Source organism: Symphalangus syndactylus, chromosome 8, assembly GCF_028878055.3.
Source record: "Symphalangus syndactylus isolate Jambi chromosome 8, NHGRI_mSymSyn1-v2.1_pri, whole genome shotgun sequence".
Taxonomy (NCBI): domain Eukaryota; kingdom Metazoa; phylum Chordata; class Mammalia; order Primates; family Hylobatidae; genus Symphalangus; species Symphalangus syndactylus.
This window is the reverse complement of record NC_072430.2, coordinates 85,096,243-85,113,227: the sequence shown is the minus strand read 5'-3', so window position 1 is coordinate 85,113,227 and position 16,985 is coordinate 85,096,243. Positions and strand designations below refer to the sequence as shown.

Here is a 16,985-nt window from a genome sequence, read left to right as displayed (position 1 = left end):
AGCCTATTCTTGACCTGAAGCCTTACCAATAACAAAAACATTTTGTATGTTACATGTATTACATACTGTATTCTTATAGTAAAATAAGCAAAGGAAAATCATAAGGGAGATAAAATACATTTACAGTTCTATACTGTATTTATCAATATTGTAAGCTTATCTGAAATGGCAGGCACCTACAGCTGCAGATCTCAACCTACAGTACATATCAAGCAATTCAACTTTTTCTTGTGAAGTCATGACTTTTCTCTGCTTCTTGGGGCATTTCCAGCATCACTAGTGCCACTTCACGTAGGTCCCATGGTGTTAAGGTTTACAGTATTGCACAAAACACAGTAAAATACACACGTCAACCAGGAGAAATCACTTTTTACTGCAATACACAATTTACTGGAGTGATGAACTGCTTATACACAAATGATTAGCAACACATAGTTTTTTAATTTTATGCAGTTAATTTTATGCAGTTATGATTTAATATTTACGTTTACATTTCTCTTGACTCCAAATGGCACCATGTATGGTCTGTAAATGACTGTGTAAATTTTGATAAATTCTAATTTTTTATAATAGATTTGTGTATATTTCACAGTAGTAAATGATAAAACAAACTAGTATCCACATATATTTTGTGGATTCTTAATATTTTCACTATTTCTAGGCTACACCATTCACCTGCAAGTTTTTTTCAAATTGTAAATCTCTAAATATTTTTCCAATACATTTATTAAAAAAAGTTGTGTATAAAAGAACCCACTCGTTCAAATCCATGCTGTTCAAAGGTCAACTGGACTTTATTTGTATCCTCATTCAAATAACTGTGGGGAAGGAAAGACAACACCCATTTGTAAACCTAAACAATGACTGATTACCGAGCTACTGAAAATTTTTAGGCATGCTGATGTCACGATGGTTAAGTTGAAAGGAGTCTTATCTTTTGAAAGTGCATAGTGAAATACTTGCATGTTTTAAGATATAGATGAAATGATGTCTGAGATTTGTTTTAATGTAATAATGGGAGGGTGAAACGGACGGAGGCATAGATGAAGCCAGATTCATGATTAGGTAACTACTGAAACTGGATAAAGGTTATATATATGGAGGTTCATCATACCAGCCTGTTTACTTTTGTATATGTTTCAAGTTCTCCAAAATTAAGAAACCTCGGCAGAAGGGAAAAGCGCTAATTGCAACGTGCTTATTTTAGGGTTTTCAAAAGAACAAAATGAGTATTTGGTATCTTCTAATGGAAATGTGGATAGTAAGCACCTGGGAAGATGAGAAAAACGTCTTTTAAAATTTTACAAGGACACTGGTGTAAATATAAAATGAAGAAAAATTAAAGGCACACTAGTTAAAACTGCCATTGAATTCCATATAGATTACATGTCTCTTGAGTTTGTGTTCAAAGCCTTCAAATGCCAGGTTTCTTCTCATTGTGATACCAGGTAAATTTAGTACAAGCATATATATCATAAATCTAACAAATAACACCAATACCCTAAGAAACAAGTATGAGGCAAGAATAAATCATAAAGCCAATGCCTTATGGTACCCTCTATATTTTGTTGTTGCTACTGTTTAAATTGAGAAGACTACAGAAAGCAATAGGAAGCCATAAAAAATATGTAGCCACAATCTTCTGAGATCGATTCTCTTCGGGACCCTGAATAAATGGATTCTTGACCTACTAAAATTTAATGTTAAAAAATGATCCATTTGTAAAGGACCTATAAGACTGTAAATGGCAAAACTAACTACAAATAACCACCCTCAGAAAGGGAATAAACAGTGTTTATAAAAAGTGAGACGCATGGATGTAAAGGGGGATCATGATGATGATTTGTAAGTGAAGGAAAAATAAAAAGGTAACAAAATTCATGTTTCCCTAGGCCTTTCATTCAGACCAAAAGATGTGGAACTATACTCCCAAAAGCAATTCTGGACTAGAGATGTCTTTATTTTTCCCCAGACAAGCTGGAAGTTAAACAGAATGACAGAGTATATTTGCTCTGGAACATTAAAGCAGCAAACAAACTTTGGAATGGCATAACCAGTCCAAAAGCTTCCAAAAAAGGCAGACTACACCACAGTTCCTTTCAAAGCTTCATTTGTTGTGAATAACCATAAAGTTAAAACAATTATTATATACATCAAGGACCAAAAAGAAAGAACTGGGATTTTTAAAAATTGAATGACCCTAAGCTGATCCTCACTATTGGTATTACTTTATCACCACCTACCGACGGGCACATCCAAAACAGATGTGATAAACAAGCTTTTGTTATTTCTCTATACACCCTTATAAAACTGATAGAATGTCAACAGAGATAAAAATCCCAAGGCTTTACAATTTAACTTTACTACTGCATTTAGACAAGATGCAAGGCACATATTTGATTCATAAAACTCATTATTGTCATCAATTTAAAATGAAATATATAAATGTGGTAGGTCACCCTGAGAACATTAGTTCTGTTTTGTAAAGTGGAGCAGCCACTCTTCCAAAGAGACTCATGGAAAATGCAAATCCCAGCCTGATCAACATGGTGAAACCCTGTCTCTACCAAAAAAAATACAAAATTAGTCAAGTGTGGTGGCACATGCCTACAGTCCCAGCTACTCGAGAGGCTGAGGCAGGAGAACTGCTTGAACCTGGGAGGTGGAGGTTGCAGTGAGCTGACATTGCACCATTTCAGTCCTGCCTGGGTAATAGAGTGAGACTCTCTCTCCAAAAAGAAAAAAAAGTTAGGCATGGTGGGGTGTGCCTATAGTCCCAGCTACTTGGGAGGCTGAGGTGGGAGGATTGCTTGAGGCTGGGAGGCTGAGGTTACACTGGGCCAAGATCATATTGCTCTCCAGCCTGAGTGACAGAGAGCCTGTCTCAAAAAAAAAAAAGAAGAAAAAAAGAAAAAGCAAATCCCCATACTAATGATCATAAGTTTATATAAATTCACAAGTACAAATTCACAAGTTTGGGAAAAACAGTTTAAATAAACTATGAAATACATAAAACAAGACAAAATTAAGAGGGACCTAATAAAAAATCCAAATTTCTGCAAAAAAAAATCAGAGCTCATATCCATATTAAAAGATAATACATGCTCACATTACTGAGACATCAGCTTTAAAAATCCCTTAAAATTCTACATGATTGGAGTTCTTCCTCATAAAACACAAAAATTTTTATCTGCAGAGAGATTTTTTCCAACTTCAAAGCAATTCACAAACATGGAATGTTTCACAATACCCCAGAGAAAAAAGTAAAGGTAGATTTAAAAGTTACTCCTTTGCCTGTAAGAAAGCCATGCATAAAGAACTACATGGCTGAAAACAAAGATTTACCTTTTCCGTTATGATCATATTCAATCCCTGACCGTCTTCTTACAAAGAGAACAAGAAAAGACAGCTGACCACTTGGGGAATACTACCTGAAAAGAAAATGCTTCTGAATGATAATTTTAAAAAGATAAATGTAGGAAGGGCCTGGCATCCCCAAGCCAAAGACGGAAACTCTCTTCTTTCTCCAATTTACCATCTGGACTTTATTTGCCAGACTGTAAAGCCTGACAGGAACAGTATTTTGGATCCTCTGAGAAATAAGCAAATGAATGGGATATATCCAGACTAAGCATGTACTTAAAGATTTATATCAACTCTGCTTTTACCGGATTTTTCAAACAGCACTGTACAAAACCAAAAATGCTTTCAAGTCAAAAACTAGGTATCTGCCCTGGATCTGTCATATATACATACACACTGCATGACATTTGGCAATTTTCTCAACACTCACATTCAGTTTTGAAATCTAAACAGAATAATGATATTTACTTCATAGAGTTGTTTTGGGAATTAAAACAAAATATCGTATTATTAGGTTACTGTACTGTGGAATCTAGTACAGTGCCAAGCTGGTACTCAATTATTTCCTCTGTAAGCTTTTGAAGTGAGAGTGAAAGTCACCTATTCATATACATATATATATATATATAGGGAGAGAGAGAGAGAGAGTCTATCTTCTTTATGGCACGGAAATTGATTTCTCACTGAATATCTGTAACTTCTCCACATTTTTCAGCTACTTTGCAGTTACTCTACACTGATGACTAATTCATGCCTTACTTCCAGACCAAAGCACTTGAAAGTTGCCATATGACCCTCCAGGTGTCTTGCCTGGACATATGTTCCAAATGTCAGAGCTACAAGATAATGCAGATGTAAGTCAACACAGAGAAAAGCTGCCCAAGATAGTCCCTGGACCCACACTGGACTTCACATGAGTGAGAAATAAATCTTTATACATTGAGCCACTGAGCCTTCTAGGTTTGTTTGTAATCACAACACAACCAGAAAAATTTAATGTCTCCTTTTATAGTCTAATTGCACTTAAATAATGGAAGGCCAAATACATATATAAGTATTAAGTACTACTTAATACTTGCGTTTAAGTATTAAAGATTATCTTCCTTTCTGTGTAATATTGTGTATCTAGAATGAATGGAATGATTAAAAGACAGTAATTGAAAGCAAAGTGGAAAAACAACCCAATATACAAAGAACAACTTAAAAACGAGTAGACACTGATAGTTTCACCTTAAGAGAAAAGAACTCTTAAGAGTTAAGAACTCTTAAGCATACAAGTTACAAAACAAAAAACCCAACAAACCAAAAATAACAACTGAGAAACCAAAATCAGCTATTAGGAAACAGGTAAAAAAGAAAGCAAAGCAAATAAAAATACCCTTTCATCATGAGTAGTAAGTAATTTCAGTCATGGTCACGTAACAGAAGTAGCAGAGCAGTCCCTACCTATCTGTGCAGTTCCACCTTCCACAGTTTCAGCTACTCTAGGTCAACCACAGTCCAAAAATATTAAATGGAAAAATTCCAGAAATAATTCTTAAGTTTTAAATCGTACCTCATTCTAAGTAGCATGATGAAATCTCACATTGCCCTGCTCCATCCCACTTGGGCTTGAAACATATTTTGTCCAGTTTATCCATACTGTATACGCTCTAGTCCAGGAGTGTCCAATCTTTTGGTTTCCCTGGGCCACAGCAGCAGCAGAAGAACTCTCTTGGGCCACACATAAAATACACTAACACTAACAATAGCTGATGAGCTAAAACAAACAAACAAACAAAATTGCAAAAAAAACTCATGTTTTAAGAAAGTTTATGAGTTTGTGTTCGGCCACAATCAAAGACGTCCGGGCCACCAGGTGGCCCAAGGGCCACAGGTAGAACAAGCTTGCTCTAGTCACTTGGTAGTGGTCTTGGCTATCAGACTCCACTATTAGAATCGGTTATAGACTACTGCAGTGCTTATTTTCAAACCACCCTCATTTTACTTAACAATGGCTCCAAAGCCCAAGAGTAGTGACGCTGGCAGTTTGGATATGCCAACGGGAAGTTGTTAATCTCTTTCCGTGCCTAATTTGTAACCCTTATGTAAACATATCATAGGTATGTATGTATAGGAAAAAACACAGTATATAAAGGGTTCAATACTATCTCAACTTTCAGGCATCCACTAGGGAGTCTTGAAATGTATTCCCCACAGATAAGGGGGAACTATTATATAGGGCCATAACTGCTTATCTAGAATTCTAGAATCCCAAAACTCTGAAAAAAAAAAAAAAAAAAAACTCAAAGGTTTTTTAATAAGGTTGTTACAAAATAATTTGGTAGCAACCCTAAATCTGAACTGACTTGAAACTGTTTGTAGCTTCTACTTATCCCACCTGTATGAATATTAATATATTTTTAGTGTGGAAACAGTAATGTCGAGAAACAGTAATGCTGTAGAACAGATTACTTAAAGTACCCAAACACATCGTATTACCTTTCTAAAACATGAAAATTTCTGCATTCTGAAACATATCTGGCCCCAAGGGTCTGAAAAAAAGGATTATGAACTTGTAAAAATTGAAGTAACTTGTGTATTGTCGTAATGATGAAAATAAAACCCAAATGAAAAGCACACATTTCTAACCTGTGTGTAATTCAATGTCAAACTGAATTTTGATGACTGTCCAATGTTATTTCTCCATGATGTTCCTTTAATACTCCTAGTAGAACATAATAGACATAACCAGCATAAAGCTAGATCATGCAGGGATATAATTAACTGGCACAAGATCTAAAAGAAATAAAATACTGCTGTAAGCATTTCTGGCCTCAGAAGACCATAATTTAGCAAGTACTCAAGGTAGTCATTCCTGTGGTTTCACATAAAAAATAACACACACGTATGTCAAATAATATAAGACATATGTAAACTATGCATAGAAGTAGCAGGAAGTGAAGAATCAGCTGAGGAAGGTGTAGGTGAATATATTAAGGAGGCATCACTAATAAGACAGGAAAACAGTCAAATGCAAACTATTCAAAAATTCAAGAGGCAAAGTACAGGAGCAAATATCTATAGGAGGGTCTCTCAACTTCAGCACTAGACATTTTGGCCCAGATAATTCTTTATTGTGGGAGTCTGTCCTATGTATTATAGGGTATTCAGCAGTATCCCTGACTTCTACCTACTAATGTCAGTGGCAGCCCCCTTCTCCCTCAGCTATGAAAAGCAAAAAGTATCTCCGGGCATTACCAATTGTCGCCTAGCCTGGGGGCTGGGGAAGGGGAGGGCAAAAATTGCCTCAGTTGAGAACCACTGATCCAAAGGCAAAAGAAAGATTAAAAGTTTGAAGATGTTTCAGCTTCCAGACTCCAATTAAAATGCCCAAACATACTTACCTGTCAAAATTGGTATGTGGAAAAAAAAATCACTTTCTATTTCTCTAGATTTACAAGTGATTTTATTATGTTTTTATCTCATATTGATAGGGAAGAAGAGACTGAAAGGTCAAGTTCTTCATTCTCAATCTGAATGTCCTTACACTCTATGCAAGACTTGCTGATTTTCCTGAAAAGTAAACATATCCATCTGTTGTTACAGCAACTCATTTAAGGAGAGCATAAAGTACTATCTGGTTATGAGAGGAATATGATTTGCAGCATGTAGCTGCAAAGTAAACACATAACTTTTTTAAAAGCACATGCTGTTTTACCCACCTTCTAATTACATTATCTGCATTGAACTTAATAGATCCTTAACAAAAACGTGAAGTTTAGAGGGAAGAATATTATTTTCAGTTGGTCACTCTTTTGGAAAATGTTTCCAGTCACACAGAGTACTGAGTATTTCTGCTACATTGGCACGTACGGAGGAAATAACTAGGCCTACTGTGAGTATCAATTTCCTCTTATAAGCAAAAACAGTAGCTAGGTAAACTTTGAATAGGTTATTAAATATTAAGTATGATAATTATGAAAAAGGTAAAGAATGAATAGGATATTTAATAAATTTTCTCTGAAGTCATTGTTTTGCCTGGAATTGCTATTTCTATGTCAATTTGAGAGACTTCAATTTATTAACAGACCTTCACATGCAAAGCACCATGTGAAGGAAGGAAAAGATACAAAAATGAATAAGACAATCTCTCCCTTCAAGGAACACTCGCTCTTGCAGAAAGTAGACAAATATTATAATACAGCATGAAAAAAGTACTTTATTACAGTTGTGTTGAAGAAACTATTGGCTTATTGAAAAATAAAACATCAATTTGCTTTGATCATAAACCATTTAAAATTATCACTAACGCCCAAGTACCCAGAAAAACCCTCATGATTTTTGAGGTTTATGCTGATGCCAAAATGAATTTATTAACAATAAAACTAATAATATAAACTACCTGTAGATGACCACGGCACAGTGGGATGAAAAATACTTTGTCAGAGTAGTTCTGTATTTATCTGTTTTACAGTCAAGCTTCCAATTAAGATTTAATTTTTATAAAAAGGGGGTTCCAGGACCTTTTTTTTGAAGAGTTGAAAATAAAAGGCCTAAATAACTAATGAGATACAATCTTGTAGCAAACACTAAAACAAAAACCATCAAATGTATTAAGAAGAAAAAGTAGTCTATCCATATGTGTGAGAGAGTTTAAAACCAAGTACTCTATAAGCTACCAACAAAGCTAATATAGGGATCACATGTTATTTCAATTATTACCTGCTTTCATACGCCAATCAGAAAAAGGCTTTCAAAATTTCTCCTTAGTTCACGGACAAGGAAAGAATGCTATGGGATTAGGTAATGCAGATAACAGCAATCCAGAATGTGAATTTTACAACTGCTGATATAATCCCATTCACAGTAAAATCACAAATTCTTCTATTTTAAAAGGGGAAAACATAATCATTACTCATCTAAAAATTGTTTATTATACTTTACTGGACAATCATAATATTCTCTGTTGAATTAAATATCATTAATCTTATGCATGTTCCTTTAAAAGTGATACAGTATTTGTTCATCTATGCCTGAAGTTTTTAGGCTAATTTTCTTTTTTACACAAGTTCCTAGGAACTGCTTTTACTGACATTAAAAAACAAATTGCTTGTTATGTACTTGTACTCAATAATTTGGTGAACTGACTAAGATAAAATTACATAAGATGTCAGTGCACTGGAGAAAATGCCAGCAACAGTGAGAGCACATCGCTACAGGCTACACTGTCTCTCCCATTTTTATCTTGCTGTGGCCACTTTACTGACTCGATTTACACTGCTACAAAACTTAAACACATTAATTCATTTAATCCTCACAATAACCCTATTATAAAGGGGGGTATCATTTTAATCCCCACTTTACAACTGAGGAGAAGAACTGAAATATTCCAAAATGTATGTAAGGTAATAACATAGCAAGTTAGTGACAGAGCATGGATCTGAAACCAGACAGTCTTGCTCCAGTACCAGCACTTTTCAAACCTACATATATATATATATATATATATATATACAATTCACCAGGAAGCTTGTTAAATTCAAATTCTGGGTTGGGGGTTGGGGGAAGCAAGAGTCTGAATTTCTAACAACCTCATCTGTGACGCGGATGCTGACAGTCAGCAGATCACTCTTATAAGTAGCAAAGTTCTAGTCCACCCTAGAAAATGATGGAAAGTGGTAGCAACCCTCAGAAGAAAGTAGCATTCATCCTCAGACAATTAGGCTAATGAGGAATCTAGAGATTACCAACTACTGGTTTAGAAACAACTGCTTCTTTTATGATTTCATTTTTTTTTATTTTTAAAGAAGAAAGTCAACGAAATTACCTGATCTCAGGTTTTGCTAGTCAATATATTAATACTATTAACTTGAAACTGTAATACATATCCCCCAATATGGCTTTTCCCACATCAAGAAACTATTTATTAATACAAATACCCCCAAATATCTTCAGAATAGATTCAATCTGAACATACTGATGAATATTTTAAGAGTGTATATTTGTACTTCTTCCTATATGGAAAGAAATTAAGGATTAAGTTAGAAATCCAGTACACCTTTCTAAACTTTTGCTGTTTGCACAAGTGGTGACTAGGAGAGGACAAGGACACCCTCTGGGAAACAGATGGAAAGTAAATGTCTTAATAACACATCACTAAACAATTCCAGTCAATAATTCTCTCTAAATACAAATAGGGAAATGCCATAACACAATTTCCCTTGACTCTCATTGATGTATCAATTATTTATACTCTATGTAAATAGCATAAACTGAAACCAATAAATAAATATATCCTTATGTTTAGTACACTATGGCCCATGGCCCTCCAATACCTAAAACCATTTAAAATAACATCAAATCACTGGAAATAACGTCATTATCAAACTTTAACACTATCGGGAAAAGAAATATCAATGCTATCAAAATATATTAAAACATGTATAAAGCTATACACAATTCAATTAAATCTATCCTAAGATCACCCTGGGTATGTATGTACTAGACATAACTATGTACTAATTAAAGAATATTTCATTAATTAAAACACAGGAAGGGATTTTAGAGAAATCATCCCAGTCTGAATAATTTTGGTTTTGCTGAGTTTTCTTTTATTTCATTCAACTTTTTCCTGAATGTACACAGATACACTTTACATTTCTTCCCTGAGGAAGAATTAAATCTGTCATGTACTTTGACAAGCTTGTAAAAATCATATTCAAAACTGTAATGGAATTCTGATTAAATAACTACACACGAAAGCCAAATGTATTAGGTTTCATAGATCTCAGGCAATATGAATTCACATATTCTAGAATTTATGAATATAGATTCCATTTTTTAATTACAGCATAAATTAATAAATTTAAACTGTACAATCACCGTAAAGCTAAAATTCTCATTTATGCATTTGTGAATTAAAAGAACATAACACCACAGTCTGTCACAGATCTGACATGAAGCCAAAAATACAATACAAATTCAGGCTTTTTATTTGTCAAAATTCTAAAACACCTTTACTAAACACTCAGTATTCCAATTCCTACTCAAGGACAAAAACTAGGTCTTCTTCCACCCAAAAGAATTTGAAGACAAAGTATCTGGATATTTTACATGTGAGGCATATGGAAAAACACTGCCTCCAAATAATAAGAAATAACTTATCCTGGTTCCCTACTAAGACATACTGTATGTCTGTTTTTCACATAGCACAGCCACACATAAACTCATCTATTAAAAGAACTTGAGAATTGAAAGATGTCATTTGTAACAGTTGATAGTCATCACAGGTTGTGACAAGAGAAAGCAGGGATGAGGTGTTCCATGTTATTGTTCACAGAAAGCCCAGTTTTGATGTTTCACTAGTCTAAGCACTAAATGAGGAAGCATTATTTCAAGGACTTAAATGAAATCTGGTATATAAAGAGAAAGACAAGTGAAACCTCCCATCTATTTGAAAGATTCTACTCCCTCTAAAATAATCCTCAGTGACCTTGAGGAAACATTCCCGAGTTAAACATGTAAAGTAGATTTCTCTGGCAACTGCAAGCAACACTAGGCTATTGCTCTGAGGGCACTCAACACATGTCTACTAGGCTCTCTAGATTTATGCACGTACATTAGTTTGTTCCATTTGCAGAAAATCAACAGAAACCTTTAAAAATGTTTGACCTTACATGCAATTTTAAAACATTTAAGAGTTCTGAATTGATAGATCTTTACATTTTTCATAATGGGAAATATCAGAATACACTCTGCAAGTTAAGTGATTCTTCCAGGGAGCAAATTTAACTTGACCTCCCTAAATGGCTACAGATTTGACACACCATTTAGAAGGCTGGAGGGAAAATACTTTGATTTACTTGTTCTCTAAAGCAGCACTGTTCAACAGAAATATAATGCAAGTCACATATGTAATTTTAAATATTCTAATAACCATATTAAAATAGTAAAAAAGTGAAATTAATTTTAACATTTTATATAGCCAAATATAGCCAAAATATTATTTTAATATTAATGAACATTTTTTTAAGTCAATGCAGTATTATACATTCTTTTGTTGTACTAAGTTTTCAAAATCCAATGTGTATAAATTTTACCCTTATAGCACATCTCGTTTTGGACTAGCCACAACTGAAGAGGTCAATAGCCACATGTGGCAAGTGGCTACATTACTGGACAGCATAGCTCTTAAGTAATACTTTGAGATCTCACATACCACTATCTCCTTAAAATTAGTTTACATTCATGTTTCCTGTTTGAACTGAAATTACGAATACAAGCAAACTGTTCATTCAATGGATAAATCAGGATCAAATCACCTTATCTGAGGATCCGGTTAACATACACAGTAAGAAGCAACTGGATTATACCCTATTATATCACAAGTAGACTTCAGAGATAGGGTCTGATCATCCCAAGTGAATATAACTTGTAGCAGAAATACAGGTTAAACACTAAAACATTTTCCTATCAAACCATCAAACTGCCTAATTTCTTGCAGCCACTCGCATTATTGAGCACGTATCTCTTCACAAACTATCTACAATATTGTTTTCTATGTGTGTTCAATTTTGTAAGCCATACAGTCATTAAAAAAAAGAATAGAGCGCTATACAAATGAAATGAAAAAAATTATTGGAGAAAAAATAATCAACCAGCTACTTTTAATGTATCTTATACCAACCAATAATCTTAAATTCATCTACCTGAGTTCCACTAAAATGAATTCCCACAATTCTAATTCATTTACTGCTTTTCATACACATATTCCAACTACCAAAATTACTAAAAATGTTCCCAAGCAATTAGGACATTTGCTTAAAACGTAAATAACTCCAACAATGCATTCTGTAGAAAACAACGACTAAAACCATTAGCTTAGCCCATAAAATTTGTCCTTAAGGCTAGTAACTGAATAAATCAAACAGAAACAACTATATGCTTATTTACTGCATTTACATTTTGTAACACCACATTCAGCAATTTCTAAATGTGGAAGGTCAGTTCAGACTGCACACACAAGCAGTAACTTTAAAGCTTAGCAAAATTTTAGAAGTTTCTTCAGTATACTTCTGAATAAACACCCTCTACAGAAATACATCAGAACAAAAATCAGCACCATTCATACGAATATCAGAAGCACAAAATCAGAATATTCATAAATCCACAATGTATACTTATGCTAAAAAGTATTTTTTCTCCCAATTTTATCTAGTTCACCTTCTACAATTTTTGTTTAACGCACTTGCAAAGCTGTAAAGAAGCAAATGTTGTCTCTTCTGCTGCACACATATCCAGACAATACAACAATCTCTTGGTATTTTTCCACAATTTGAAACCAAAACAACAAAATTCATTTCTTACCTGCAATTAGGAGGAGGATCAAGGGTGATTTCAGCTAGCTCCTTCTGAATTCTGTTAGTGAAATGAGAAGAGACAAAAAGGATTTGAGATAGTCTACAGAATAACCAGGGAATTACACTGCCCTCTACCACCACGCAGTTAAATGCAAGGCTGGCTCTGCCTTCAGTAATGCTAACATGGCTGCTTCCTCTTTGTTCTCAGAGGCATAACCCAAATCCCTTAACAGAAACTTTGCAGCTTTTTTTCTCACTTGCTGCTGCAAACAAGTAAGTCATTTACACTTGATTGGAGAAATACTCATCCACTAGTACTCAGTAAAGAATATAATATCTATTTCAAAACACTTTTTACCAAAGAAATTCTCTTTTCAAGCTTATATGCAAATGAGACAAAAAGGGAGGAGGGAAACCACTGGAATATTTGACAAGGACTTCAAGTGACTTTTACTGAGGTAAAAATTAACAGGCTACTGCAAGAGCACATTGACAGTTCTGACAATATTTTATCTGTCAAAAAAAAAGTTTAAAATTTACAAATATCTTTACTTGTGAAAAACTTTCAAAGACTACTTGACATTCTAATTTAACAATTTCTGTTTTCCCTGATTTTAGGTACAGCACTTAAATTTAATAAACATTGAGAGAAAGAGGAGAAAATACATAGGCCTGAGTTAAGGGGGAGAAAGGCAGTTCTCTGATTTGATTCAAATTTAAGATGATTTCAAAACTTTAGATGTGTCTAATATGTTCCGCATCAACACTATACCAAATTGAGAATTTTAAATTATGTCAAAGACTGCTGCCATTCAAAAATATTCTCAAGTTATTAATACTTCATTACTGAGACAATAAAGGAGAAAATCCATAGAAAAATATGAGTATTTATGAATCACCACAGAATGCAATATTTGATCAGTTTTTATATTCTTTTTCCTTTAGTTGTCATCAATAAAAATTAACAAAATGTCAAAATTGGTTAATGCTGTAAACATTATACATTTTATGTATAATTACTAGAGTCTGTGGATATTCCACTACTACTACCACTGATAGAGTCTCATTGACAGAATCTTTTTTTCTCCATCAGAAAATATAAATCAATAGGAAACAAATGATCTTTCACTTACATCCAATTAAATGTGTTTCTCCTGCCGTTGAGTATTAACTTGTCAAGCACATCCACAAGTTTCAGAGTGAAGGGGGCCAAGGACAATGAAAGTTTTCTATCACCAGTGACACCTCAAATTGTAAAGGGCTACTTTTCAGTTTGATTTGCCCTCACAAGCACAGGAAGGGATGATCATAATTTAACCACGAAAGTTACCTGTGATACATGATTTAAAGTCATGTTTTGTAAAACTGTAAGCAGATTTGCAGCACAATTTTAAATCTGCTTTCAAATATAGCAAAGGCCTGAATTTGCAAATTTTCTAGCAAATATGATCATTTCTGATCATTAAGTTTCATGAAGAGAGGCATTGCTAATCTCTGGAAGTGTCAATTTCATTAAAGAAGATTATGACTCATAAAAGGAAACATCCCCAAAGTACCATCTAATTTGGGTTCACCAAATTTTCCTTGCCAACTCCTTAAACAATCTGTCAGAATGTTAGTCTAATCTCTACTCAAGGACACTCTTAACTGAAGTTACCGAAGTACAGAATTAAGTTTGCTTAAAAGTATAATTCTAGTAATGTTGCTTACATTCCACCTAAAGAATGACAACTCATTCAAGTACAATTAAACTGATAATGAAGTAAATATTTCTGAACTATTGCTATTGAGGTACAACCAACAAAAGCGTCCAACCACCTGGAAGACAACCTGACAAAGTGTGCTGGATCCTTATTTTACACATTACCTTTTAGCACTAGTGGATAACTTAGCAGTGGTTTTGCTAGAGAGTTTGGTGTTTTTCTTCTGCTGGGTGGCAGAAGGTTTTCTTTCCTCTTGTTCTTCAGGCTCTGGAGCGGCTGGGTCTCGCTGGTCCGCATCTGAACTGCCACTGCTGGTGCTGGGGCTCTCATCATCGGACCTTTGCCTATCACTGGACATCTTGGTGAAGTTATCTCTTGGAAAACTTTTAAAGAGAACAGGGGAGGAGGGGGAGAAAATGTTAAATCTAGGAAATAAACCAACAGCATTTTCTTCTAGTCATCTAAAATCGTCTTGTAATGAAAAAGCTTCAAAAGTGTTCACACTTATTTCATCGTACAACGAAGGTACAGGGGAGGTGAAATGTCACACAACGCCAGCGTTCAGGGATTTGCCGAACTCAAGTTAGAAAACCCACTCACATTTTTTTCCATCTCTTGGACAATCTATCAATTGTCTACTTTCTCAGAAGGCATGAAACAGATTTGCCAAGGAACTTAGGCAACAAGCATTAATAACATATGACACACTGTAAATAACATCTCGCTGAAAAATGTTTAAAAGTCACTAATAATGTCTAAATATTTACACACTGACATTGGTCAAAGCTACCAAATTCCCTTTCCGAGAGGAAAACACATCCTGTTAATCGCCCATATGCTTATTTAAGGTGGCGATTCCTCCTCAGTGCACGTAAAGCCTTTAAACACAACGCTTGGAAATTTAGAAATCAACTAACGAGCTGCTCTAGCTGTTTCCACGGCCAACAGCGAAGATTCATCCGGCCAAGACCGAGCTGCCACCCTGGGAAAAGCAGAATTCAAACTGCACCTTCTGCAAAGCTCCCAATGCCACCAAGGTTCCTCGCTCAATTTTTATATCACGGACCGACATTTTGTCCAAAATAACGAAAAAAATAAGAAACGCTGAGGAAAAACAAACAAATAAACAAAGCCCCAAGAAGTGCAACAAATTTCCGCGCCCGCGGAGGCGAGCCACGGCCGGCGGCGGCGGCCACGCAGCTCCGCGGCCCTTTGTGGGGAGGGCCGCGCGGGGGCCGCGGGTAGCGCTCGCCGCGCCGGGCGCCAAGTGATGCGAGCAGCCCGGCCGGCCTCGCCGCGGCTCGCGGACACCGGCGGCGCGGGCGCCCGGCGCGAACAAAGCTGCCCGCCCCCGCCCCCTCCCCCACCACCGCCGCCGCCGCCGCCGCCGCCGCCGCCCCGGCCGCCCCCCACGCGGCCCCCCGGCCCCGCCGCCTTACCTCGGCCGCCCGCCCGGCCCGCTCGCGCGCCGCTACGGTGTGGGGGAGGGAGAGAGAAAAAAACCCTTCCTTAAGGAAATGGAGGCAGCTGTGGGGGGGGGAAGGGGGGGGAGGGAAAAAAAGAAGCCGAGGAGGCTCTGGCCGGGGAGTGTGGAACATTGAAAGTCGGAGGGGGTTGTGCAGTGCCGGGCTCCGGCCGGAGGGTGGCGCCGCCCAGCGCCTTCGGAAAAAAGTGGGGGGTGGTGGGAGCTCGGCTGGGCGAGGGCGCGAGCTCCCGGCGAGGCGGAGGGGACGCGGGAGACCCCCGCGCGCTGTAGCCTCCCGCCGCCGCCGCCCGGCTGGGCTCCTCCCGGCCGCGCAGTCAGCAAGTTCCGAGGCGAGCGCGGGGGGAGGGGCGGGCGCGGCGGCGACGCGCGTGCTCGCTGCTTGCCTGGCGGAGGGGCGCGCGCCGCCGACGCCCGGCGGGCGCGAGCTGTTCCCGCGCGCTCCCGCGCGCGCTCTCCGCACCTCCCCTCACCCGGGGGGTGCACGCGTCCGCCCGCGCGCGGCCAGGACAAAGAGCGCGGCGGGGACCCGGCGGGCTGGCCCCTGCCGCCCTTGGCCGAGGAGCCTGTGCCAGAGAAGGCGGGGGCGCGGGCACCGTATCGCGGGGCCGCTGTGCCGCGGGGTGGCTTCCGGCCTGGGCCCGCCTCCGGGGAGAGGCTGCCCATTGGGCTACCCGCGTGCCCAGGGCTAGTTCCATCCCGTCCGCCTGCACGGGGGCCGTCGTGGCTCTCGGGGCCCCAGTACCTGGGCAAGGGCACTGGGCGCGTGGTTGGGAGTCCCCCGCCGCCCCGGGAGACGGGAGACTAATGGGTGTTGTTGACGAGGCCAGGCACGCAGGCGGAGAAGAGCTGCCACTTGCCCCTCGCGTAAGCTGGAGAAAGGGACAAGTTGGGGTCCTGGGAATTGAAGAGGGTAGAATGTATTTGGAGATTAGGGGACCAACCTCTATTTCTTTTTGGCTCATAGCTTGCAACTGTGGCTGCCAAAGGGAACTGTCCTTCGGATTCTTTGAAACCTTAAAAATCCAAAACAATGTTTAAAGTGTCCGCTCAACATTCTTAAAAGTGAAGGAGAAGAGTTTGGGGTTGGGGGGG

At 37.7% G+C, this 16,985-nt stretch overlaps 1 protein-coding gene across 4 annotated transcripts in view; it reads right to left on the bottom strand.

The window, feature by feature from the left end:
* Positions 1–16,571, bottom strand: part of UBE2E3 (ubiquitin conjugating enzyme E2 E3) — an 84,326-nt gene extending 67,755 nt beyond the window's left edge. The window contains exons 1-3 of one of the 4 annotated variants that reach the window (XM_055289902.2): positions 15,847–16,336; positions 14,572–14,790; positions 12,712–12,762 (exon numbers count right to left, since the gene is read on the bottom strand). In XM_055289902.2, coding sequence (XP_055145877.1) covers positions 12,712–12,762; positions 14,572–14,765 — 245 coding nt within the window. In that variant the 5' untranslated portion in view covers positions 14,766–14,790; positions 15,847–16,336. Of the gene's footprint in view, positions 1–12,711; positions 12,763–14,571; positions 14,791–15,324; positions 15,767–15,846 lie in introns of those variants that run through there. The other 3 variants (XM_055289903.2, XM_055289904.2, XM_063645623.1) reach the window with 3 other exon arrangements.
* Between the last annotated feature and the right edge of the window lie 414 nt (positions 16,572–16,985).